General features: G+C 41.4%; 1 protein-coding gene across 1 annotated transcript; it reads right to left on the bottom strand.

The window, feature by feature from the left end:
* Positions 1–266: 266 nt before the first annotated feature.
* On the bottom strand, positions 267–26,979 carry cds1 (CDP-diacylglycerol synthase (phosphatidate cytidylyltransferase) 1). Its single transcript, XM_026186375.2, has 13 exons — positions 26,699–26,979; positions 15,498–15,655; positions 10,588–10,684; positions 10,365–10,462; positions 8,669–8,808; positions 6,316–6,374; positions 5,443–5,525; positions 5,090–5,177; positions 3,776–3,844; positions 3,184–3,336; positions 2,772–2,891; positions 1,959–2,062; positions 267–549 (listed from the first exon to the last, which is right to left on the bottom strand). The coding sequence occupies exons 1-13, from the start codon at positions 26,765–26,767 to the stop codon at positions 414–416; spliced, it is 1,374 nt and encodes a 457-aa protein (XP_026042160.1). The 5' UTR covers positions 26,768–26,979; the 3' UTR covers positions 267–413.
* Positions 26,980–27,897: the final 918 nt, after the last annotated feature.

Below are 27,897 nucleotides of genomic sequence, written 5' to 3' on the forward strand. Positions count from 1 at the left end.
CCCTCCACTGAGAAAGCTGCGTGCTTTACAGTCACTGTTGTTGAGCGAGTACATCTTTTTCTTCAGTGTGTGTTTTAAGGATGACGGCGGCCCGTTCACTCGTGAAGCGTGCTGCAGCTGATGCCGGTCCAAGTGAAAAGCAATGCAGCCACCTTTCTTTTCCTTTTTGTTTTTAGTTTCTTTCCTACTAGATTGTTCCTTGTAGTCACCTCAGGTTCAAAGTTGTGATCTTGAGCTGATTGGAAGTTGAACGAAGAGCCGACAGGATGACGATGGATGCTCCGATATATGCCAGAAATCACACACATACCATACGGCTGTTCTGCATGCGTGCCTGCGTGTACATGCTTACGCCAACTTTGAAAACCGTCTCGCACGCTCCCAGGTCATCGCCCTGTGGAGGTGGTGCCGCGTCACTCGGCCTGGACAGCAGCAGGTGGGAGGATGCCCTTGTCTCTCAGGTGGGACTGCAGAGTATGGAAGATGCCGAGCTGCTGCTCAGGCTGGAGCAGCAGCAGTTGCTGCAGCACTTTGCTGGGGTTCGGACCTCTGCAAGAGGAAAGAAATTCAAGCTTCAAGTTTGGCAATTAAAACAAAATAAAGCACGAGAGCACTCAAACTTTCCTTTCATCAGGGGGAAGGCGAGAACCTCCAGTAACCACTACAGAAAAAAGGAACCAACAAGCTGCAAGTGACGTTTTGAACTACTGACTGAAATTTCACAAAGAGTGAAATACATAGACTGTACGTAAAGATGGATGGATCGGCTTGAGCTGAGCATTTCGGCCGTCGTCATCTGATTGTTGGGGTTTCTCTGTATTATTGTAGAGTCCTTACCTTTCGATATAAAGCACGTTGAGGTGACTGCTATTGTGATTTTGCACCTTATAAATAAAACTGAACTGAAGTTAGCCGAGTTGGATTGACATTTTTGAAGAACAGTTACAGAAGTCAAAGTATTTTTGCTCGATGCCCACGTTAACGTCATTTTGAAACAACATCCACCTGTTTATCCTGATGGCAAGTGAGACTGATGTGAGGTTTTTCAAATAGCTTTCCTTTGACATCTGGAACGTTTTGGATTATTTAAACCAGACCAGCTATATTGTGTCAGTAATTTTACACAATCTGGTAAAATTTGATTCCAGTGTCACCTTTAGTCACATGACCCTCTGACCCTGACAGCATGTAGCCGGCGGTAGGGCTGCTCAATTAATCGAATTTTAATCTCGATTACGATCTGGGCTTTCAACGATCATTAAAAATGACTGAGCCGATTATTAGCCCCTCCCTCATGCTTTACTCTCGCGCTGCTCCGTGTGGCAAATCGAGCGCACCTCTCTGCGTTTCGAACACGTGTCACAACAATTGAGAGGACCCGAGGGAAGCTCGGAAAGCTAAGCAGAAGTTATTTGGAGAGGAGAGTGACTGCTGTTGGTTGAAAAGAGGTAAAAACCCTTCAGTTGTGTGGAAGTCAGACGCGGAGTCAGACGTGGATCAAGTAGACACAGTGTGTAAACTTTGCTACGGTGTCGTAGCTGCACCACAGAGCAACACTGCAAAGTTCACTAAACATAGATGTTTACATTTTTCATTTATTTCTTATATTGCAAACATTTGCACTGTTATCAGTATTTGCACACTATTTTATATTATTTTTTGACAATCTTGAAAGTCATTATTCAATACATTGTTATTGTTAAATAAATATCGTCAAATAATCAAGATCTCAATTTCAGTGAAAATAATCGTGATTATCATTTTTGCCATAATCGAGCAGCCCTAGTCGGCGGTCGTGGCTCATATACTGTGGCTGAGGGGTTTGTGAACTGCCTTGCCAGTAAAATCAATTAAAATTACACACGATTGAAACACCTCTAAATGTTCAAAAGACGAAACTACCACAGCAGCACAAAGTTCCTCTATGAGAACTCATTAACATTGCCACCGCTTCCTACCTGACAAAGCTGGCAATATAGACGTGTGTGAAGGTGGCCATCAGGTACTGGCAGTCGAAGCGGTCCATGATGCCTCCATGGCCAGGGATGGTATTGGCAAAGTCCTGAAGGAGAAGACACATAGCATGCTATAGCATCAAAGCTGTGCTTTTATCCATAATAAAACTATAGTGTGTGGAAAAGATGCTATTTTTAAAGATCGCTTGTCAAATAGGTGTCACTAGGTGAAGATATGCTACACAGGCCACCAGGAATGCACACAAAAAAGCACAAACCACTGGTGGCTACAGCTTAATCTGACAGCCTGAAGTAATGAATGCATTAGTGACTAAGCAAACAATGCTGAGCTGCCTGCCACTTTAAATACAATCTCAGCGAGTAAACACAGCTGAAGTGGTCCAACCAGTTTCTGCAACATTTCAACCGTCGCTCTCTCTAATACTAATCTGTGACAGTGAGTGTATGAGCTGGAGCTCCAGCTAACTACTACCACTCACTCGGGTCGCAGAAACTAACAACACTTAAATCTCACCTGGAAAACAGATTGAACAAAAAACTGCATCAAACAGAAAGTGTGAAACAAAAGCCCTGGAGTATCCTGGATGAACAGGAGAGGAAAGCAGATGAACTACACAGGCCCTCAGAGAGCACATCCGCTCAGCCCTCCTATCAGAATATTTAGAGATGTGTTCCTCCTCTGTCCATGATCCACATTTACATCAAACTCAATAAAATTAGGCCTCTTATCCAATCCCGCTGACAAACAGATAAACAGGAGTGAACGCACGGAGAAGAAACGGAGATGCTCTTTACTTTGATTTTAAAAGCTCGCTTGAAGCCGCTGGCAAAGAAGCCGCCAAACGGTCCGATGAGAGATCCAAAAGACGAGAGGAAGATGCTGTGGATCGCGAAGGGATACAGGTTGACAGTTTTCTGCAAGAGAGGCAAGAAGAGACAAAACAAATATTGAAAAGTTATTTAATCAAAGCCATTTTAATCTGATCTGCAGAGCAAGACTACAAATCTGGAGCTGGAAATGACCATGAGCATCACTTTTAATGACATCGTGTTAGTTGTCTGCATTGAAGAAATAAACTAAATAATGTAGCATCTGCAAAACATTTCTGATGATTTCAGGCGGAGTACTGCATAGGTCTTTCATTCTAAAATCTCTTAATGTCGTCATGATTATGACTCCTAAAGAAAGACAAGAACAGAGTCTTACCCATGTCAGTGTGTTTTGTAGCACAGTGGGAAGTGTGTACTCCTGCATCACAAAGATGTCAGACGGCTCACATTCGACTGTGAAGCTGTTTGACTCACTGTTGAAGCCCACGGGACACACAAAGCACTGGAACTGAGAGAGGAGGTAGGCCAGCTGAGGGAACGCAAAGGAAACATTAGCTTCTGAAACAACCACCTGTGAGATGCAAACGAATGTGAAGCACAATCGTGATAGAAAAAAATGAGGCTGAAAAATGGCTATTTTGGTCCCGACTGCCATTAAATTGCAAAAAAATCGAAATTCCAACAACATCCAAGCATATTTCACATTTTTTTCCTGTGACTAAGAGTCACGTGACTTTTATAAAAATGTCCTGGCAGTTGTAAGAGTGATAGGAAACTGCCAACAATCACAACCCTAACAGTGAAATACAGATTGGCGACAGCTGCTCCTTATCTACAGTAGCAACGCAGAAGAAAGGCAACATCTATGTTTCCTTTGATTTGTCTGCTTCCATAAACAGCTCTGCATAGCAGGAAATGCTGACCATGTGAGTCAAAGCAAAAATGTAAAAAACAAGAAGCGTACTCACAATGAAGCCAAAGACGACAGTGGCGAAAAACCCTCCGATGAAACCCTCCCAGGTCTTCTTGGGTGAGAGCTGCGGGGCGTGAGAAACACAAACACAAGGCTTCTTTCACATCAACATGACGTGTAAATAAATACTTGACCCCCATCGACTCCCTACCAAGCTGTTACGGCTTGAAAAGTGCTTGCAAAGTACCCCTGCTCAAGAAGGCCCATGTTCAGGCCTGACTCAGGTTTGTTAGCGAACACCTGAATGACTCAGATGAGACCAAACTGAATCATCTGCATTAGTCCTCTCCGCACAGTTCAAGGGAAAACAATGCCGACTACGGCATGTTTCCATGCTTTTTTTTCCCCCCTACCCACAGCACAAGACCGCTGCATCACATTGAGGAAAAAGATGGAAAAATCTTTAACAAGAACCTCCTTCACTCTGGAGTGGCCCAAGAAGCAGCATGTGGAGGCCATGGAGTCGCCCGGTCAGCCTCTGGACCCACAGAGAGCCCAGAAGCTTTGTGTCTCCCAGTGAGAAACTAGAAACCTTAAAGACTCTGAGAGGCTCTGCAGAGAGCAGTGGCTAAAAATCTCTGCTGTGATGTGCACGAACCTGGGGACTGACTACGAGAACTTCTTAACAGCCGTGCTTGCCCACAACAGCTACTCCACCAAGTACTACACCATGTCCTCTGAGAGGCTCAAATCCCTAAAACAAAGTAATTTGTTGGAGAATGCGTTTTTCTTCATTTTCTATCTTAAACTATTAAAGCAAACTTACCACTGAATCATAGTTGGCTCATTTCTTGGTAAGTGGTTAAAATGATGACTTTAACAGACAATCAAATGCTTATTTCTCCCACTGGCTAGTTACTGTTGCTATGAATTACATTTCCTCTGAAACACTGGAGCATCTCTCCTCAGTACTTGGAGAATCCAACCTGACCTTATTATAACTACTTGGATCTCCATGCAGATGCCCTGTGAGGCAAATTTCAACCACCTGTTTTGATACTGAGGCAGACTGTGAAGCAGTCGGCACATGAGTCTGATAAAACATTCATCACCACTGACGCTGAACATTTATTAGTTTTGAGCTCACGCTGTGTTTCACAATGAAAGCAACTCTTTAACAAACTGAAGGGAGACTCTCTTTACGTATGTTTTCCACAACAGCTTCTGCAGGTCTCATCTATAGACTGTATATAAATGAGGGACATAGTCGCCATGAGATCATCCACTGAAAAGAGGTTCAGTTTTCCAATTTCTCATACCTTAAATTTCATCAGCATGAAATAGAAATTCAAAGCCATTTCTAATTTACCTTAATGAGTGGAGTCCTCCCAAAGAAGAACCCAAACAGGTAGGCCATGATGTCATTGCAGATCACTATGGAGATGGGGACGATGAACCTGAAAAACAGGAATTTCAGCGATGATGAGAGGTAAGAATCAGTATCTGACTTGGCTCAAAAATGCTTCTGCCCTCTAATGACTTATTTTTTCCTCTTACTTAAAACTTTATTGGTGTGACTTAATTTTTAAATGCACTGTTGCCTTTTTAAGAAGCTTGCACAAAGCGAACTCCGACAGTGGGCACACAGTTGCGATGAAACATATAAAACAGTGATAGTCAGACACAGGGCAGCTTCCTCTAGTCTTTCTTTGTCCTGCTTACCAGATCATTCCTTCAAACAGGTTCTGAATGACAAGGTGGGACTGAGTTACCACAATCAACAGGGTCACATGGGTCCAAGCAAACTGGAATGGCAAACACAAACACAAACACCACAGTGTCACTGCACTGGAATGTAGCCGTGCCTGCTCAGAAAGTCGGATCATGTCAGAAATAGTGGACACAAACAGAAGGACAGGCGGACATGCTGGACGGCACTGACAGAGCCACACAGCAGATCAGATGGTGCAGAAATGTGAAAAACATCAAAAGAAAAGCAGGCAGCAGTGAGAGAACTGATTCCTGTGGAGACGCATGCAACTAAATTATTACAATACTAGAAACAAAGACAGCAGCACAATTAAACCATTCTAAAATATTAGTATACAATGAGCAGTTTAGCCTGAAAACAATCATGTTGGATGAAAGAAAGGGTGGCTCTTCCCTTTGTGGCCGCCTTCCCTGAGAAATGTTTGCATTCGTGCTATTTGTAGCAATTTGCATAAATTTGTATGTGAGATAACATTAAAATTGAAATTAAGTTAGTCATTAAAATTTGTTTAGTTGATAAAATGTGGAGCATAAAGGTGGCTACAGACAGAAATAAGCAAAGCAGGTGCACATAAATGAAATACAGCTGGAGCCACTGCAGAAGTCCTACACTCATCTGGGATCAAACGCTGTGTCGGTGTGGACAGAGAGCTAATGCAGGATAACATTTAATGACAAACACGACCTAAAAAGCCTTCCGCAGGCATGAGATGAGTTTCTAAATTCCTCTGAGTGAGACAGAAGAAGCAGGAAGCCATGAGAGGGGATGGATGAGAAGGTTAGTGGTGCAGCAGAGGAGTAGATGGTTACTTGGCTGATACACACCATATAAAACTGCAGGCGGTAATGTTTCTTCACTAAACTCAGCACAAACATGCAGAAACCTGTGAAAGAGCAGACGACATGCTGTCAGTTTTTACTCCAAGATGAACAACAAGTGTACGCTATAATCAAAAATATCAAGACTCATAACACATGATGTAGTGTTTCAGGGGGATGTGGGAGACACGCTTGTGATTGGACACTTCTCAGTTTTCCTTCACAGAAAGTCTCTGGGCATTTAACCTTCGGTAACTCTGATGTTACACTGATTTGAGCCAAGACTTGGTGCAGCTGAGAGCTTGTGTGTGAGCTTTTTCTAGGACAGACCCTCTGCAGAGTTGGTACTGTGGCAGGTTAAGAAGACCATGTGTAGTTCAAAATGTCTCAGATGCCAAATGGTGCTCGTCTTACATTAAACTGCACTTTGTTCTGTAAAGCAGAAGTTAATCTTAATTTCTAAACCTAGCTATTTCTGCACTTCTGCGCTTGCTACTAAGAGACAGATTAAAATAAAATAAAAAACTTTAGTTTTTCCACTGGCCTTAACACTGAAAACAATATGAATGCACGAAGATGTTTGTTTTTATTTAAACACAGCGGCTGTGTGGTGGAGGTGTGGTCTGCAGATGAGGGGTGGTGCAGTGGGCTCGAGGGGCAGTGCCAGGAAGGCTGAAAACTATCTGGTAATGATACTCGGGCTATTTCAGTGACTCCGGTACCGACAGATGGAGACAGCTGGAAAGCTGGCGAGGCGTGTACCAGTTAATACAGAATCATCACAAGCATGCCGAGTGCCTCGGGTCTTTACTGGGGGTTGCAGGCAGCTTTTGCATTTGGTCCATTTTTGGGTCAGTGTTTTTAAACGTTAAAAGTTACACAAGAACAGTAGGAGTGTAAAGATCCAAATCCACAGTTTGTTTCGTTGGGTTAGGTTCCTACCTCAGCTTATTTTGGGGGGTGACAGTGGGGATTCACTTGCCTTTATCCTAAATGGGACAGTTTTTTCTACAAAATAGTTTGTTAGAAAAATGTCACTTTTATTCAGCACAGATAGAAATTGAAATTAGTGGCTACTTAGCAGGAAACTCCAAGAACTCTATTTCACTGTTAAGGAGATCATCTGTAGCCTTAACCCAGTGTGAATCTAACATATCCATTCCAACACAAAATACCTGCAATATTTCCCCAATCAGAGCTCCACTAATAAAAGTAATCAAGTGAAAATCGGGCCCCAGTGAGTAAGGTGGAATCCATCAGAGTGAAATACCAAAAGATGAAAAAGGTTAAACATGCATGGCAGCACTCAGTGAGAACATCTGCCATCCCTCAGTGGGCTCAGCCCTCGGCATATGAATGTTAATTAACATCTCCTGGTAATACTAATCCTGTGCAAAGAGGGCTTTTGCATGACTCTGAAATACTCCTCCAGGCTCATGATTTGAGCTGTGCAGTCACAGGATAAACAAAGTCTCTTTTACTCGATTTTACTGATATCTCCGGTCAAACTCAGCCGTTCTCGGCCAAGCTACAAGACGCCGTGCATTCCTCCCGTCTCACTGAGATTTCCCCTGCCTCTCATCTGAATGGGTCTTTATGCCACGTAGCAACGTGAGCTCTCCTAAATTTACCACTAGACTTTCATTTGTAATTGCCAACACAGGAAACAGGGAGGCAAAAAAAAAGACCCGTTGACTTCAGATCACACAGAGGCTGAAGCCTCACCTTCTGTTTAGCAAACAGGGGTCACATTTGTGGCAACTTTTTATTTTACAAATTATAAATGTGACACATTTGCATGGGATTCAGTTCACAGCTGATCTCCACAACTGATGCAAATTTTTAAAGTTCCCCAGCTCATGGCAGCCCAGTACAAACAGGGGAAAAAACCGTAACATATATTGATAAATTAATTTATGTTTAGCAATTTATTAAGATGATTTGAATCTAAGATCACAAGTGGTTTCCAAAAGAAAACTACAATTATACACTTGGCTTTTTTGGTTAGTTGCTGTTTCTCTTTACCCATAATGTATGGGGACAGCATGCTGATAAAAGCCACACCTCAATATTTGTGCTTTTACGGCACATCCGGCAGCAATAAATGTAAATGTAGGCACCAAAGAAAAAGCTGTATCACTGTAAATCAGTTTAGTCTGTTTATACCAAGAAGCTCCCCGAGAGCTTTGTTTCTGCTTTTGTTCAATTTATTTCCCCAGTAATGTTATTTGTAACTGAACTCTACTGAGTAAAAGCTGCGTCTTGTGAAACCTAATCCACCCCCGTAAGGAAAACGTGAGTGAGAGACTAAGGGCCAAAGAGCATGTGTGTTTATGGAGATACAACAGGTGAGACTCACCTGCGAGGTACAACGCGAAGGAGATGAAGCGGTGATATCGAGCCAGGAACTGCAGAGGTTCCTCCCTCTGTACCAGAGCCCCAAAGTAATCTGCAACAGTTTCTCCATAGAAGAAGTAGTTGACACAAATCAGAAAGTACCTGAGGCAGAAAACAAAGGGAATTAGTTTTCCTCTACATTCATGCTTTGATATCCGTTTCCTCAGTATGTTTCAGGGATTGTTGCCCGTGTGGGTCAGAGGGTTTGTGTGTCTACCAGTGTTTCTTGCCCACTGTACATTGACCTGCACTGTTTGGTCGTGCATGGTGTTATGAGGGATGGCTTTGATGAAAGGGGCAAGTTTCAATTAGCTTTCATTTACTTCCAGCATGGCAGTGATCTTTGCTCTCGGCTGCAATGTCGCATCCCGTGGGGGTGTGTGCTGTGTATGCAAAGTAACAACAAAAACACTGCAACAAAAATAGGAGCAAAGTAGTCGTCATGGGGGAAAGGAGGCGTTGCACAGACAGAGAAAGTAACTGCAGAAGAAGCTGGCTTGACTCAGCGTTTTTCTGACAGCACAGCAGAGTTTAATGATGTGTGGATGCCACAAACATTGCTGGCTTAAAATGGGACTTTATTAAATCTCCTTACATACCAGAAAGACAGCTCAGTATGAATATAGAGCTAACATTCAGATGGCCTGGGGGCTTCGGTATTTGAGTTTTGGAATTTATTTATTTTTCTTTTGATAATGTTGAGTGTACTAATAGTCCTTAATCCTCAATACACTACTTGGGGACACAAAAACCTGTTTTTCTACATAGCACTTACTGGTTTTTATTAAAGGAGAAACATCTGGGAGTATTTTGTTTATGTAAAACTGCATAAAAGTGGTGAAAGCATGACGTGAACTGGAAGCCATCAGATCAAGAACAAAAGATTAAAAATACTTCTTACGTGACAATCGGTGAATTTCAAAATCCTGCTGTTATTGTTCTTTTGCTTATTCCCAAAACAAGTCAAAGCACATGTGCTGTCCCCTTCGAGGCTATAAAACAAGCATGTATGTTATCTCTAGATCAATAAAAACTGTTATTAGATGGTTAACAGACTGTAAATAAACAATGTCTTTGACATGTATTTCCCCTGATGGCCTGCAGGGGGCGACTCCTCAAGCTGCAATAGAAGTCTATAGGAACCCTTCAGCTCAACAGTACACTAGTGAATGAATGTGCACTGTCCCAATCTAACTCTCAAACACAAACATGGCGACAGTGTAAACATTTCACTCACAGCTTTACGTGGACGATGTCGCTGTGGCTGTGTGCATGTTACATTTTCAGGGGTTTAGCTGTCAGACTGTACTGAACTTGAGCTGTTATATCCATCCAAAGCTACCAGATAAAAAAAGAGAATCTTACCGAACATATAGTTTGCTGGTCTAATTAGCTGCTGCATTAATTAGTTTATGATAAGCAGGTTAGCTCAGATCTAAACTAATTTTCACAAATAACTACATACAGTTTACCAATCAATGGGCCTTTTAAGGTTTAGTGACGTGTCCACAAACAGAGTCTGGGCAATGCACTGACTACTGGATAAAGACTTCATGCATCCCCTCTTCAAAGAAAACAAGCTATCCATTTAAGAGGAACCCTCTGTTCAAAATACATCAAAGTATCAGCTCTTTTTCTGTGAAACCCATTTTCCTTACCAGCTTAGTGTCCTGAACCATGGCAGGTCATAGGAATGGTAAACTCTGTAGCCAATGGTGATAATTTCTTGGAAACACTTGATTTGGACAGACATGACCTGGGTCAGATGATGGGAGCAAAGCGGAAACATAAGAACAAAGTTCAGCCACGAGCAACAGATTCAAACTATGAGCTTCATTCTGTGTTTTTACAAAAACGGTACAGAACAAAGACGACACTTACCACAAGTATAAGAGCAATAGGTCCCATATATATAATGAGGAAGAAGCCAGAGATCATGGCTAAAGACAGAACGCCTCGTATCCAGTAGTTCTTCCATCTGTGGAGATTAGAAATTAGAACTAAAATTAATAATATATTATACAGAATTAATAATAATATATATAATAAGTCACTAAAGACGTTTTGAGTTCTCATTCAAAATGAATGAAATGCCACTGGTTTGAAAGTCAAAGGAGGAAAAAGATGACAGTCCACAGTTTGCTTCTTAAGAATATCGAGGTGCTGTGCAGGAATTTTCATGATGACTTGTTTGTATATCAGTAAAATTCATAAGGTCGCTACAGGTGAACCATTTATCACTCAGGGTTACCCTCCCGGGCTGCAGTTGGCCGCAGTTATGTCTAACATCATGGCGTCCAAGTTCACTGCCGCCTGCTGCTCTCTTTACCCCATCTGACTGCTGGCGTGCAGGGACCAAGCTTTATGGTCAAAAACAGCCTGAAGCTCACCCTGACACCTCACTGTCATCTACATGCATTTATTGACATTTTAAGTTCATTACGTGCGGTTTACTGGGCTACTGCATACAGCTCCAGGGATTATGACTTTTGCTGTAACATCTGCACTCATGTGGTGAATGAGTTGGCCCAAATAAGGCCTGCTTTTAATAGCGCATAAAGATGTTTAGCATATGTTGTTTGCGAGTAGTAGCTTAGGCTAAGGCTTAGTGGTAATTGGTCTTTAAGGCCTAACGACATATGCTTATGTTCAGCTTTATGTTTTAGCAGCACTACCTGCACTGCAAGCACAGCATGATTGCAATTATGGAAAGAAGCCGGGTCCTTTTTTAAAGCAGTTATCAGGGAGCTGCACAGCAGCCACGCAGGGCAGAGAGCCCGCTGCTCGCCGTGTGAATGGAGCTGAAAAACAGCTGCATCATGAAAAAAAGCTGCTGCTGTTTCCAGTCTGCGCTGTGCTCACACTCCATCCACCATCGCGCTGGCTGCATTTACATCCCTTCCCTCTCTTTTCACCTTCGAGTCCATCCTTCTCTGCCGGGTCATTCTGCTCAGCCCATACGTCTGCTCTCTATTCTGATTCTGATTCACTCTACTGCTCGTTCCCCCTCCCTCCATCTGAGTCTTCTTCTCTGAATATCTCGTCTCCCTTCATTCCTCCTGTCCTTTCCTTCTCTCTCTGCAGCACAGTGGCTCCAACGGTCAGTCTGCAGGGATTAGTCGCTTCTCCCCTCGTGAGCCTTTAAGCCCTGTGACCTGGCCTTCATTGCTCACATCCTCCACTCCTCATCTGTATATAAAGAGCATGTCAGACATGGGATATGTAGCTTTGCCAGCTTCATTAATGTTTTAAAGCAATGAGTTTTGTCATTCAAACATTCAGTGACAACTTGATCCAGACAAACCCAAGACAGTGGCAGTGACTGCCGCAGCGCACACGATAATTAAACCTACAAAATACTTGTTTCACTCACAAACACAGCAACAAGCAGTGTTTGCACCAGCTCTATTAAACTCATTCAAACAATCATTCACTCTGCAGACTCCATGAACGACTGCTTTTAACTGTCATAGTAATGTTTGGAAGAGTCTGCTTGGAAAACACCTGTGTAGTTTTTAAAAAATCACTTATTTGCACATGTTGTATGTGCCAGGTCCACCAGAATGAAACGAATACAGACAGCTGCTCTCCAGGGATGAACTCCACCATCTTGGACTACAGCAGTCCATGTTCTGCCCGGATGCTATGTTCATGTGTGAGCTCTCCTCCTGCTGCAGGTTCTTCTGCTTGCTGTGCATTTCCAGAGAAAACATGGACTACTGAATTATACTGAAGACCACCACAACAGCAACCTGGCCAATGAACGGCAAGCAGCTACTGAACTTTCAAAATAAGAGCGAGAAGAATATTCCATTAGAAAATCAAATGCAGATTTCATTCTTCTCACAAACTCACAAAATGATGAGTCACTAAATATAATTCAGTGGGAAAGTATAATGTGCTCTCCGATTACACAATTTGCATCACCTGCTCCTGAACGTTAAGCTTTAAGTTTAGACCTGCGCTGTGTTGTAAGTGTAACACAAACACTGTCAATTCTACTGAAATGTGACCAAATGACCATAAAGCTGACCTGTTTCAGGAGCTGAGGACTCAAACCTGTTCAAAGTGTAAGTGACCTCCTTGTTCAAGGAATTTTCATAGTGCAAGAACTATATATCAGTGGCTCCTTTACTGATTACAGGGGTAAAGTCCAGATTTCAATGTGTTTCCCAGACTTCACCAGGATTTAGTGTCTTACCTCGAAATACACCACATTAGCCCATAAATAAAGAGTATTATCACAAAATATTATTATATATTAAGGTATTTCTCCTGCTTATTTACAGAGGTTTATACTGTATACACTACCTGTATATAAAAATAAAATCACATTTTCTTCTTTACCAAACAGAAAGCAGTGCTCCGCCTGCTTCATTGTACCAGAGTGCATGCTACTGACATGAGTACCAACAAAAAAGGTCATGTGGATTTTTTTCCAGGCAAACCTCACCACTAGGTTAGCTTTTAGATCTAAAAGCCATCTCAGTGCTGTGTTTGTTTATTTGCATATATTATAACATAATCACTGTAGGCGTATGCAAACCTTCTGTGCCATCGCTTCTGCCACTCGCTTTGAATAAAAGAGTCCCAACTCATAAATATAATTTATCAGTCGGGATTACATGTCGATAGATAGTCAAATTAAAATTATCAGCAGTCACAAAGTAATTTATTGAACTCTTGGAGCTGAGTTCTTTGAAATAGCTGCAAATTCACTTTCACTGCATTAATAAGAGCATGTTCAAACAGTAAGAATCTATTTCTGCTCAAATTAACCTACATTTATACCAGAAAGGTAAACAATCACCTCACTGAGGTGCTCTCATAACTCAGAGGGAAAACTGCCTCTTACAGCTGAACATTACAGCAGAAGAACATTTAAAATGCACGTCAGGTTTCGTCAGGTCACCTGAGCCGCACTTAGAAATCTTTAAACTGTGTCAACGAACAGCAGAACAGCCAACATGCAAACGATTCACTGCACTTAGAATGAATTTGATCTTTATATTGATCTGTTGATCTGATCTGTTATATTTACACTGTATACACAGGGATATCTATACTTTATACTTAATAATCAAATGACTTAATGATTATTTCAAGTCTTTTTTTTAAGTCAAAACTGAACATAATCTAATGGAGGAAGATGAACACTGTTAGTATATGTGTGTATTTAAGAGCCACCTGAAAATATTCAAAATAATAACTATTCTTGTTTTATATGTCAAATTATCTGGTGTTGTACATTTATAAAATATGAATGGCTTTTTTAAAAGGCAGGGGTACAAGTATTAAAAGTACAATTATTCATTTTTTTCATTTTTCTGCCAGATATGCACTGTATCCAATAGGGGTGGGGGAAAAAATCGATACTGTGTAGTATGGTGATATTTTGTTTGCTAATAATGTATCGATACAGGGACAGCAGAAATCGATATTTTGTTACAAAAAAAAGTTTTTGTGGACTGGAACATGCTCTGACTTCAGAGCATGTTGATCAGCTCCTTTTTCTGAACAAGAATCCTGACACTGTCCAAATGTGTTTAACGTTTTTTTTGGCAGAAATAAACATGACAGTTTACTTATTTTAATTTAAGACATGTTTTATTTTAATTAAGTTTAAAACTTTTTAATTTAATGTAAAATTATATTTTGTTTTAATTTACTTTCAAATTCTTCAGTTGCTGAAGGGGCTGCATAGTTTTCATATTGCATAGTTCAGAATAGCTATAATTGTACCAGATGGTTGCATTCAGTTAAGTTGGACTAGACTGTAATACAAACCGTTCAGTTTGTCAACAATAAAACTGAAATGAGAGAAAGACTGAGTGCGAGACTTTGTTATTAGATAAAATGAATATTGATAAAGTTTACCTTTATGTACAGAATCTGAATATGGCAAAATATTTTAAAAAATTGCAATAATATCGTATCGTGCGTTAAGTATTGTGATAATATCGTATTGTGGGATGTATGGTGATTCCCACCTCTAGTATCCAATGGTGAATATTAAAAAAGGCAAAATACATTCATGTATAAGTAGTCCCTGAGAGCCAAAACCTCAGACTTCAGCTGAGCTAGCCTAGTTTTTATTGCTCTTGCCTCTATATGCCTCTATATGTTATCACAGAGTGGAAATCCCTAATATGGTCATCTCTGGTTCCAACCCTACGAGCTGCTCTCAGAAGGTGAGCTTAAAGGAAAGCTGAAGGGAGGTTAAACAACCTGAGACAGAGGACAAGTGAGGGGCTTCTTATTTTACAAAAACAACAAAGAAAGAAAAGGATTGTTTTGAACAGTCCAAACATAAGAATATAAAGCTGAACATAAGCATAATAACTGTCTAGTGAACTAGTAACATTTAGCCCTACTATTAATAAAAACCCTCACTTGCTTTGAACTTCTTTGTAACTTTGTAACTATTTCTGCCGCTTTTTATGCCAACAATCACCTGCAGCTCTCCAAATATCTTCCCAGAGAGCATCTGCACTGTTATAACTACTTCTGACAGACCATAAACAGACTCCTACAGTTAAACAATAGAACACTATTCATTCATTTTTAATGAATTGCTACCATCTTGGACAAAGCTTGTTGAGCTATGATAGACTCTCATGCGGAGATTCAAACTAGTTTGGCTACGTGTTAATATTATCATACCCCTGTGGTTCTGCATTCCAGCTCAGCTGTGGGATTGTGAGTAATTTATAAGCACGGATATCAAAAAGACACGCTTTGAGCACAAATGTTTTCTGGCATGTGGGTTTCTGCGTTTGAGGACTGTTTACCTGGGCGGCAGCCCCTCCAGAGCTTTGTTGAGGCATTCTGGAGTGTTGTCTGTGTCTGCTGTGGAGAGAGGATAATCTGGAGTGTCTGCTTTGGAGTCGCCATCACATTCTCCCTCTGCGTCACCTGCCAGCCCCAACCTGTCATCGCCATCAGCCTCCTGCCGAGAACACAGAGATATTCAAATACTGACTTCAGACAGAGCAAGTCTGCACCTGACAAACAGGTCTCTGACATCTCATCATGAAAGAGTTACACTGAGAGCTCCTGAAATGGGTAAACAGGTAAACGCTGCAGGAGTCAGGTCTAAACTAAGAACATCAACATGAGGCTGAGCAGACGGCACTTTAATTAGGTCAGTTTAGCCCCTACAGGGGAGGACAGAGACAGAGCAGACTTGGTGTTTGTGTCCTCTGAGGCTGGATCGGTCAAACAGGATTATACATTAATAAAGGACACACATCTCACTAACAATTTATTCGTTACCATAGGTAACTAAGCTTTTACTAACGCATTTCTCTCCCAAGTTTGAGCTACAGTTGTGACACTTCACAGCATGTCACTCAATGTTAGGCTGGTTTTTACGTTTACGACGGCATCAGATTTTCCCCCATCTCGTGACTTTGGCTGTGATTACGTGATTGGTCCAGATTAGGATTGTGAAAATGTCACAGAGATTAAGATTATTATACTGTGCAAAATTCTTCAGCCACCACCCACTTCTTTACATTTTCTTTCTTTTTTCAGAGAGCTTTTAAATTTGTGGCTGCTTTTTCACTCATTTCCAGTCCAGTCCCTGCAGATGAGAATTTTCAAAGACATTTTTTTGTTTTTTTAAGCTGATTGAAGCATTCGAGCATAAGAAAGACATCTGACTCAAGGATGAACCAGTGCTGCCTACAAATAAGAGAAAACTTAAGTCAATAGACAATTTTAAACTGTATCTTTAGGCCTGCTGCAAAAATACATTATTAGTCTTAAACTCAGCACGGTGTGCAGCGGGCCCTTTAAAAACAATTTGATGAAGTTGGACAAATGAGGGGAAAAAGAAGAAGCAGCAGGTCTAGAAAAACCTGCTACATCAGATGAACACCATCTAAAACAAAACAGGAAAAATCTAGCAAAGACCCGACAGATGCATCTCGCCTTTCAGTTGATTCCTCTACTGCTCACTGAAGCCTAATGGTGACTCAAGAATGTTGGACACTACTGTAAACAGTTTCCATTTACTATAACATACAGAAATTTTACAAAAGTAGATTTAACTCCACAAATTCTACATTTCTATGAAGTAATTTGTTTTGCTGTCCTGAATATGACAGATGTTCTAAACCAAGATAATGGGTGAAATTTCCCTTAAAGGTTTGTTTACAATCTCAGGAGCCTTACTGGCTCGGCAGCAGAGAGCTGAAAGTCTACACCTGGTGCTGCGAGGTTAACAGGCTTCTGCCCTGAAGCAAACATCTTTACAGCTGATAATGAATCTTTAATCTGGATTTAAACTCAGTGAGCAGCACCCACAGTCACACAGCTGATGCCTCAACACTGCAGGGACAAAAAATATAACAGACTTCCTGGGAAGCTTTGTTTTGGGAACTTGAGACATCTTTGAGAGTTAGCCCTCATTTACAATTTACTGAGTCAGTAAGAACAAACTGAGAGAACATTATGCATTTCCAGATTTAGCAGGCTTAATGTGGAAAACTCCTCTAAGTGACATCCTAGAAGCCGTTTTGCTCTCGTCAACATCAGTCATGGTCTGTCTTATAACAAAAAGAAGCTATTTTTAAAGTCAGCTCACACATCTATCTGGGGATTAGGATGTCCTATCCACCCGAGCAGCTCGGTGATGTTCTTAGCCATTTTTTGCCTTTCATGGTTGTTTTTATTCAAACGCTGCTAAATATGGTTAGCAGGGCCATGAGGGTTAAACCGGAGGTATTCGTTTGGAAACGAGGTCCCTGATCGTGGCCAGATGTAATTAACTGAGAAAGCACTGAAAGTGGGAGCAGGCTCTGGGTTCACTTTAAGTTGCCGTTCGTGGCAGGAGAGGTGTAATTGTAGAAATCCACTCAGGTTTTAATGAGGAGACTGAAACACTGCCTACCTGGCAGGGCAGCTTGCAAATCTTGACTAAAAAGGGAAATAAAAACATCACTGTTTAAAACCGGATCTCTGGAACATTGGCTTAGCGATGAAGTGACAATAAGACTCATTCAGTTTTCAACCAAGGAGTTATCAGCAGGCTCAAACTACTGAAGCTGACGCACATCAGACTGTCGAATTTAACAATTTCCTGTCACATAGAAGTAACCATCACAAAGCAATAAGAGCAGTTATCATGTTTGATTAGACGCCACCACAGGCGTAGTAAATCTACACAACCCAAATACTGTTAGTTAGACGACTAATAATTACCTAATCACTACCACAATGAGATTAATGCTGTTGTCAAGCTTTTTCCCTTGAATTGTGCTACAACAGGAGTATTTTAATCCCCATTCCTCGTTTGGCATCCCCGCAGCAGAATCACTAACAGAAGAAAACACTGAGCTGCTTTTCCTTTCACTCCACTGCACTCCTGAAGCCTCAGATGACTTTACAATAAAATTAGATTTGGGCAGACACACCATAGACTAGTGCACAGTGTAAAAGATTCGATTTCCCTCCCCCGTGGAAATCTGTTGGAATCAAAGAAACGTCAGAGTGAAGATGGAAACAGTAACAGTAACAGGTCTGATATCAAACTATTTGTTCATTTTTAAATGCAGAAACATGTTTTTGATTGTGATTGTCAAAAAATAAATAAATAAATCATGTTTTCAGTACTCAGAAGACCAAAGAGAATAGAGAATAATCTGAAATCAAATTACAATATAACTTGTTATCTACCTCATAATATTAGGGTTCTAATCATACTACTGTTATCGACCTGATAAATTTCCAGTTTAGTTATAGAGAACCTGTCACGCGTCTCTTCACTGTAGTTTAGTAATGCTTTGTTTCAGACAGCTTTTCCTACCCTTGGCTGTGTATGATGTTGCGGATATGGCCATCTCAGGCAGAGAGCTCTGGCTGTGAGCACAGAAGCCCCTCCCACCTGCCGTTTAAACCTTCCGTTTATGAGAGGCGGCCAATCAGAAGAAAGTTCAATTGAAACAAAGATCCTATTAAAATGGGAATGTGTTAAATAGTTTGTTTCAGAGAGAAGGTGAATTTAGGAGCTGCACCAAGTCCTGGTACAGGACACACAAGGATTATTACAAACTGTGAATCATGCAAAGCCACTCTAGCAGAGTCTAAAGGGGACTTGTAGCAATATAACAGGCAACACGAGACAGGTAGCCAGGTAATGTTTCTCAACTTGAAGGTGAGCAATTGAAAAACAATTGTGCAGTGGGAGTGAAGTATACTGTCGATGACACAAGCGAGTAGTAAATACATTAAGCTGTTCACTACTGCAAAGCAATGCACAGCAAGTCAATCACTTCATATGTAGCCAAGGCTGAAGAATAAAAACATGGGGCTGTTAATGTGGTCACCCATATAACCATATAAATAAGCAGCAAACACTGTTGCTGCTGTTTTTCATTAGAAAAAAATCTTTCATCATTATCATTTACCAATGTTTGCCCAGTGACCATAGACTGGTGGCATGTTCTGCAGCTGAGTCAGCCTGTCGACAGTTGAGAAACCGTTTCCATGGAGCAGCAGGCCTCAGCATTGTTCACGACCACATGCAGAGCTGCAACATTGAGCCCTAATCTAGATGAACGTATTCGAGCTTCTTAATGAAACTGTCAAACACGGTTAATCCTTTGTTTATACAGCAACACGAGCCAACTGCTGTGTAATCACTGCACAGTCAAACCCTTCAATGCTGCAAATATCTGTGATATCAGTCCAAGTTGCACTAAGGGTCAGCCTAATCCTGAGTACCTGTTATCATGAGAAGTGAACATGTGCAAACTGATAACAGAGAAAGATGAAACAGGAAAACAACCACAGCAGGTGGTGTATGCAAAACGTCATTTATTCAGGATGCCCATGTTTTTCTAGAGCCACAAGCAGCAGCAGCTCATTGGCCGTCCTTGCAGCTCAGCTCTCCTCCACTGTCATCTTTGTCCTCCTCCTGGATATTAATGCCTCTGCTGCACAAGTGTGAGGAGGGAGGAGGCGATCTAAAAGAGGGACGAGTGACGAGCAGCTCGCGCCACATCTCATACTTTTTCATCTCAAAGCTACTTGAAACAGCTGCGTTGGCTGTTGCTGTTTTTAGCGCAGCCACTAAAGGAGGTGGGAAGAATTTTACATCTGGAGCTAAACTGGTGACAAATTTAATGTAAAAAAACAACGTAAAGTTTATTTGAAAAGCCACAGCTTCAAAAGATGATGTTAGATGAAGAAGCACCGTCTACTTAAGAATCCTGATCAAAATATTCAGTGACCCCTCATGACCTTCAGGAAAGAAGCATTACCATCCTGGAAAAGACCGGACAAGATGGTAAATGAACTGGTATTTGTACAGCTCCTTCCTACTCTGAGGACTAAAAGCACCTTTTCTTACAAGCCACATTCACCCACTCATACAGCGCTTTCTCCTATGGCTTTGGGTGCTCGGGTATAGATGCACCTGACTTAAGTTGTGCAAACACATTTTAACATGTGGATGTCATGATCCTGGGTCATGTGACCCAGCGTTTTGAGTATCAATATATTTTGACGTTTATGGTTTATGTTTAAGTTCTTTAGGTTATCTAAGTTCATTTCTATTATGCCAAGGTTGCTGTTACAGTTCATTGTTTATTAGATTCCCCTGTGTTTAAGTCTCACTCGCCCTTCATGTGTCTCATGTTGTCGAGTTCGTGTTGTCATGTCATCTCATTATGTTTCCTGTTTTATTTTGAAGAAGCCTTGTGTTTCTATCTTCAGTGTGTGTAGTTTTACTCTTCCCCTGTGACGTTGTTATGTTCATTTGTGTCAGCTGTTTCTCCGTGTGTTTCCACTTCCCCTCCTGTGTGTTTTCATTCATTCATTGTCTGGTTGTCTGCTATGTTCATGTCATGTTTCCAGGTTTTTTCATGCTTTAATCTTAGGTCATGCAGTTTAGGTTATTGTTTAGTTTCATCTTTGCCTTTTATTTTTGCACTATTTTGCCAGCCTTAATAAACGGCTGAACAAGTACAAAATAAAACCACAAGATCTCATTCCAACCTTCTTCTCCAACCAATTAGCTGTGAGAAAATTAACTGCCAAACACGAGCAGAAATGAGAAGGAAATCACTGTTTCAGCTTTGGTAAATGAGGATGGGCTTGAAAGTATTTATGGACTAGATTTGCAGATACTGTGGTAAAAAATAAATGACGGCTACGACACCGTGTGTTTCTGCTTATTTATAGAAATAGAAAATAAAAAGAAAACACTGGAAAAGAATCTAACGAAATCTCAGGCTCATCAACTTGCTGCACACTTTGTTTCCCGCTTTCATACTGTGGTACTTTATGAGATGGTAAAAATCTCAAGAGCAATCCTATTACAAAGACCAAAATGTTTTTTTTAAGTTAAGTAAATTAAATGCTCAATATCTAAAAGTATGTATACTGCTCAATAACATGCATCCTGCAGATAAAAAGGAGCTTCCTGGTCTGTGTTTGCTTGATGCATTGATGATTTGAGATATGTAGAAGTATCTGAGAATGTCAAGATAGGATTGACAGTAAAGGCTAACTTTAATCGCATAACAAACACACTGTATATACACAATGTTAAGACCCTGACCAGCAGACAGCAGCAGCACGAGGCTTTGGTCAAAGGTAGGAGGCTTCTGCCACTGTGGGCTCGCACAGTTCAGCACGTCCCTCCATTAGTGCTGCAAAGAGTTCTGCTAATCACCACAATTATTGATCTGAAGTAGCGTTTTCCCCCAGCTGCACCTCTGTCAGCAGCGCTGCAGCACGACGCAGTGCGAGCCACATGAAATCAGAGGTGCCTGCGAGCAACTGAAATGCTCAATAGAGAAATCAATACAGCTGGATGGGTGAAAAAAAGAGGCTGCCTGTTACACTGTCACCTTTTCATTTCATTTTTTATTGCAAGGCAAAGATCCTGTAACATTAGAGGAAACCCTAATTAATCCCCCACGAGCAAGCAGGTGGAGACAGCGGGGAGGAAAAATGTCCTTCGAACAGGAAGAGACGTATAATTAAGTTGGACCAGAAATACCAGTCAGGTGAACGTATTATTTTATTTGTATGATTTTAAGGCAGCTACAAGTGCAGAAATGTCACAAAGCCTCAAGACATCAAAGATACAGTTGTGCCAGGTGGCTTCGCCCAACTTTCCCTCTCTCTATGTCGACTAGCCTAATTTTTGTCTCTCATAGAAATGACAAGTAAATTAGTCACCATAGTGAGTATCCTAGTCCTAGATACGTTGTGCTTTTAGGCTACTAGCTTGACTTGTTAGTCCTCTGATGATTTAACTGTACCAGAACCAACCCCAACATCCTGGACGATCCCTGTACTTAGCTTCTGTTAGTTTGTGGGGTTTTTGAGACTTTCAAAATCAGCTATACTTCAGAGGCTAAAATGTTGCAAATAAATAAACTTTCTGACATCATGTGAGTGATTTAAGATCTCTTCAACTGTAAGCGTGGCACAAACACAGTGAGCACATGCTACACCAGACCGTATGTGTGGTCTGAGGTACGATTTTATGATTCTGATCATCTAACCGCTGCTAGATTCAAAGTCTGCGATCATGCCATGGAGTTATTACGACATTATTGTCATAATAAATAAATAATAATAATAAGTAACAAATAAATAAACACTAAATAAACAAACTTATCTGACAGCTGGAGCAAAAAGTGCCCTGCTGTCCAAAAGCATTTCTAACAAGTGCTGAGAAAAATGAAGCTGTAATCAGCAGAGCGTTAAATGTCCCGGTGCTACCGCCACCGCTGCTGGAGGCTTCGGGGACGGCCAGCAGACAGCCGGCCAAGGTCACCCATCATGTGGAGTCCTGAGCAGCTGCTAACTGTCCTGCACGGCAAACAACGCAGACCACACCGGAACTGAGCACAACTGAGGATGTATGTGTTGCTTACTAACCACTGAAAATAAATATTTGCTTTGGAGAGAACAAAGAGAGGCTGTGGATACATAAACATACTCTATATGGGTGCGTGTGGGATTTGTGGCTTGGCTTCCCCAAACAAACACCTTTTCGCTGACTCCATAAAGCACCGATCATGTGAAGACATTTTGTTTGGGTGTTTCTGCAGGGTGTGTGACAGCAAAGTGATCCTTTAACCTCCAAAACAAGACAGACACACACAGGCCTGACTCATGCCTTTTAAAACCCAGTGGATCTGCACGTCTGTTTCTTATTAGGAACGCCTCACAGTTACCTTACAGAGGCGTTTACATGGTGTAATTTGACTGATGAGGGCTTTATTTGTCACCATCTGCAGATACGTGCCAAGAAAAAGGAGAAAACAGCCAGGAACGGGTGTTTGGTGTGGAGAGGAGCCGATATTCATCTCACCTCTCGTTTACAAAAAACAGTTTGTAAATTTTCAGGTCTAAATTTTAACAAAAAAAATAAATAAAAAATCAGTATCCTTAAATTTGGTAAACTATTGGTCAAACCATTTAATTACAGTGAAATTAGGGATTGTAAACAAAAGTTACTTCGAGCGCTCGTTTCCAAAAACAGGAAGCGCTGCCTGTGAATCATCAGACATCCCGATCCCACGATCCATCTTCCTTTACACTCAAACTGGAAGATTTTAAGCCACCGGAATTGGACTTCCTAATCAAACATGAGCTGCACTTACGTCGTGGCTGAGCGGCTATTTGCGTAGCAGACACACCACTGCAGATGCTGCATCATCTCGGAAACATCGCACAGTTTATTAAAATGCTGACTTGTCTGCAGATTAATATGAGCACTGAGTTTGTAAAGGTTAAGGAGACATACATACGTAACAACTACAAACTGTTTAACTGAGATGGAGATTCAGTTCGTGGCGGAGGGCAAGTGCATGTGACATTTTTCCCCCACTATTTCGTGAGTCTTTGTTGATGAACTCCACCACACGGTGATGGTAGTTATCGTTTTACGTGAATGCACCAGTTTCCCGCCCGCGTGAGTTTCAGAAGTCTGGATCTCCAGAGCTAAAGAAGGACTGCCCTGCAAAAGCTGCAGGACGAGACACTGGAGTAGAAGTAACGTCCACGTCCAAGCAGGGGGACAAGAACCTTTTTTGAGAAGCTGCTGAATGATTTACGACCACAGCGGCAACACAGTAAGTCAGCACCAGGGCTAGCTGGTTAGCAACTGCTGAAATTTCAAATTCAAAGCAGGGGAAGTCACGAGCTGCAGATGGCATTATTCACATAGTTAAGATGTAAAAGTTTTTAAAATAAATGCTAAACCTAATCTTCAGACAGCTGTAATACCTGCAGGAGCAGACAAAGTGTGTGCGCGTGTGAAAGAATCATAATGTTATAATCTAAAGCCTGAACAGACAGATGTCTTGATTTGTTACACTAAAATTGTGGCACTCAAACTACGAAACGGTGACAATATTAGTACTTATTAGCCTGATCTGGAAGCACTGTGTGAGAGTAACTAGCAACATGCATGACTGACAGGAATTAAAGTAAGGAATAAACAATTTTACTCAGTAAGGAAACAAATCTTAAAATGAAATTAAAACTCAGTTTGTTATGCGAAACATAACAGTTCCTGTGCAGCTTTCTGCTGTGCAGGAACGCCTTATCTTAGAAGATTTCAGGATAATGTAGGTGAACAAAGCTGTGGTGACACGGTCACGGAGAGGATGTCTCTCTGTGTAGACAGGCTTCATTCATTTGATACTCAAACTCTGGCCATCTTGTTTTGGCTGATCTTGTTTGAATTTGCGCTTCTTCTCAACTGACAGTAAAATCAGATCAGCGTGCACTGCTTTAAGCCTGCTACCAACTAACCACCACCAAGGCAGGTGGACGCGAGCACTTTCAGTGCTGTTTAAAACACTAAAGAGACGTGTAGTTACACGTATTCAAATAGGTCACATGACTTTGATTACATTGGTTATTACATTTGAACAGTGTAACTAGTGATCTATAAAACTATTAGATTTCAAAGTAACCTTCACATCACTATCCTTAAGACAAATATTTCCAGCTAACCTTATCTGTGTATCACTATGAATGTATGCCAACCAGTAACTAACCAGACACTGCAGCACACGCGTGCCTTTCTGCTCAGGTAAATCATGTTTTCATTGGGTCTTCTGTGACGCTTTGCCTACGCCTGCTTCTCGTACGTCTCTTGTGTCGACTTCCACGAGACGGCCGATTGCAGCTGCTCCCTAAGAATGCACTTTGAGTGAGGCGAGGTAGAACGAGTAAACACGCTGAGCTAAGCAACAGTAACCAGGACCAAACACATACAGATGTATATAACATATGAGTGACTAATTACTAATGAGTAATTCTTAGGTTTGGGAATCACACCTGTGAGCAACAAACTACACTGAAACAATCGCACCAGTCTCACAAAGGGCTCAGATATTTTTGACAAATCACAAGTGACATACAACAGAAGGAAAACCAGCTGACAAAAAGAAAAGGAGGAACTGATTCTTATTGACCCAAAATAAAGAACATGTTGGGTGTTGAGCAGCAGCACAGAGCAGTATTCAAACAGCCGCAGAGCTCAATAATCAATAATGTTTATTTTAACCTCAGTCTGACCAGAGTCTCAAAATGAAGAGAAAACAGCTCAAGTTTTTGTGCTAAAACAGAATTTCTCATCATTTATTAAACATATAGAGGGAAAAAAGAAAGGGGGGGTTAAGAAAAAAAAAAACTTAAACTGTTTTGGTCAGTTATCTGGTCATTTTCTCTTTTCACAGGAGTACATGTGTTACGAAAGGCAAAAAATCAAATATAACAAATAACTTCACATTTCAGGCATGCTAAGGTAAAAAGAACCTCAGGAAACACCAAGAAATTCTCCATTCATAATAAACAAAGATAAATATTTAAAAGAGTTGATCCTTGACTAAAATGTGCACACACTGGCACTGATGAAGCATAAACACAGTCCTTGACTGACTCTCTTTTTCTGATATTGGATATCCTGCAAGCTGTGACGGCACGCTTTCTGAAAGAGGCGAGTTGTTGTAAAGCAGACACCTCATTCTGCACTGCTCCTCTGTTTCAGCTGGGATGAAACTCTTCTGCAGCTCCGTTCACATCCTGGACTACCTGTGCAACATGAAAGGGCTGCAGCTACGGTCTCAAGATACAAGCAAGGACAAGGACACTAAAAAAAGTCAGGAGGACTGAGAAGAGAGAGCAATGATCTGCAAAACCACTGCACCTGAAATTGATTCACAACCGCTTGGTCTTCCTAACTGCACTGATATCTCTGAAGTTTGAACGGCTGTGTGTTACAGTGTAAGTGCTGCCTTAATTTTGAGCAGATCAGAATTATTTTTAAAGATTAATTTCACATTGTCCTCAAATTCTAATTCATTCTACTTTAAGGGATTTGGGGCAGAAGCAAACTACTTGGTAGTAAAGCCACAAACCAAGTGAGTGAGGACACCTCAGGTAGGATGATCAATAATGGAGAAATCTATTTTTCTATTACTCTACAGTATAGTTTATATAACAGGATTTTTTTTAATCAGTGGAGCCATCACATCACATGATGAATATAAACAAGCTGAACGTCAAATCACTGCAAAACAATCTTTAAAATCACTCGTGTTGAGTAGCAAAGTAAACTGAAGCTTAAAGGCCCTCCGATCTCTGCGTGTTTGTTTACTGTAATGTAATTATCCAAATCCAATTTTCAGCCTGCAGGAGTGACATTGATGAGTCTGTGTCACGGTGACACTGTGAAATTGTCCCGCTGACAGCCACTGAAAAGGACGAGGAGCTCACACCGAAAAGGCAAACGGTGGTTTCAAAGCACGGAGCCGTTTCCGTGACCGTGTCTCGGTTGTTTCGGGATTACCGGACAGCAGCCAAGCGGCTAACTAACTAGCTTATGTAGCTCCCCTGCTAACCTGACAACCCGGCCGGCCCGGCTCAGCCTCCGACAACCTGCCGGACTCGTTTCCAGGGCGAGGTCTCGCACGGATAATGGTGTCTTTTCACGTTCTCAGGTGCACCTTACCTTGTCGCTGATATTATCGGCGCTGTCAGGGTCTGCTCCGCCTCCGCCTCGCTTCCTCAGCTCCGTCATATTTCTCTCGTTTCTCCGCCGGGACGTGAATGTGTCACATAAGCCGACTCCGAGGGGAGGGAGGGAGAGTGGGAGACAATCCGCTCTTCGTGTTCGGGTTTTTTCAGCCGGTCTGATTTCTCGATGCCGGTCGAGAAGGTCAGCTTCCCTGAAAGTCAGCCAGTGCTGCTGCACAGCCCCACAGACACTACCGACTCCACTGCGTGTGTTTGTTTATGACCGCAATCCCTATTCTCCTCCTACCGCCGACAAGCTCACGGAACAAGGACAGACAACTTTCTGTAGGGACTTTCAAAATAAAAGGTCTACTTAAAATGTAATTTTCTTGGTTTACGCCTGTTAAGATGTTTGCTTTGGAAATTTAAGCCCTTTAATGGTTTGACGCAGAGTCCTGTTGGTCGGCGTGTGCAGACTTCCTAAAAGACGCTCAAGTTTTGCTCAATAAAGGTTAAAGCATATAAAAACATATCCAAACATCCTAATGTTGTAGATTTTCGTTTTTTTAATCCTATATATCCATTTTCTTCCATTCATTCAATTAAGAGTTGGGCTGGAGCTGCTGACTGTCACAGGTAGAAAGGTTACCGGTCTGTCACAGGGCTAACACAGAGAGAAATCATTTACACTCACATTTACACCTACAGTCAGTTTAAAGTCACATTACCCTACAAGCTCTCTTTCCCTCCTTGGAGTTTATGTTTGTGATCCTCAAGCTCGGTTCCTCTACTAGCAGGGGTTTGATGATTCTGCACAGTTCCCACTCTTCTGTGCAGAGAAGTTCTGGAATCTGCTGGAGCCACTGCAGCTCCTAATGCTGCTGTAAACACCGGGACCACTTTAGACTTTATCTTCCACATCTGCTCCTTAAGCCCCTGGTCCTTCTCTTCCTTTCTTGTGCCTCTTCTTCCAGATATTTTTGTATTTTTCTTTGGACTTTCGGTCTTCTGTTATGTCAACATGAGTTCACCCAACACAGATCTGCCCAAACTGTTGTTTTTATACTGGATCTATTTCTAGTCAAAGATCCTCATTTTTTAACTTCAGAGCTCACTTTAGAAGCACAGATCAAAAAGATTGTCCAAAACTCTTTTTTTTTCTTTAATGAAATTAAATATCATATTTACAGTCAA

Source organism: Astatotilapia calliptera, chromosome 12, assembly GCF_964374335.1.
Source record: "Astatotilapia calliptera chromosome 12, fAstCal68.1, whole genome shotgun sequence".
NCBI classification, from domain to species: domain Eukaryota; kingdom Metazoa; phylum Chordata; class Actinopteri; order Cichliformes; family Cichlidae; genus Astatotilapia; species Astatotilapia calliptera.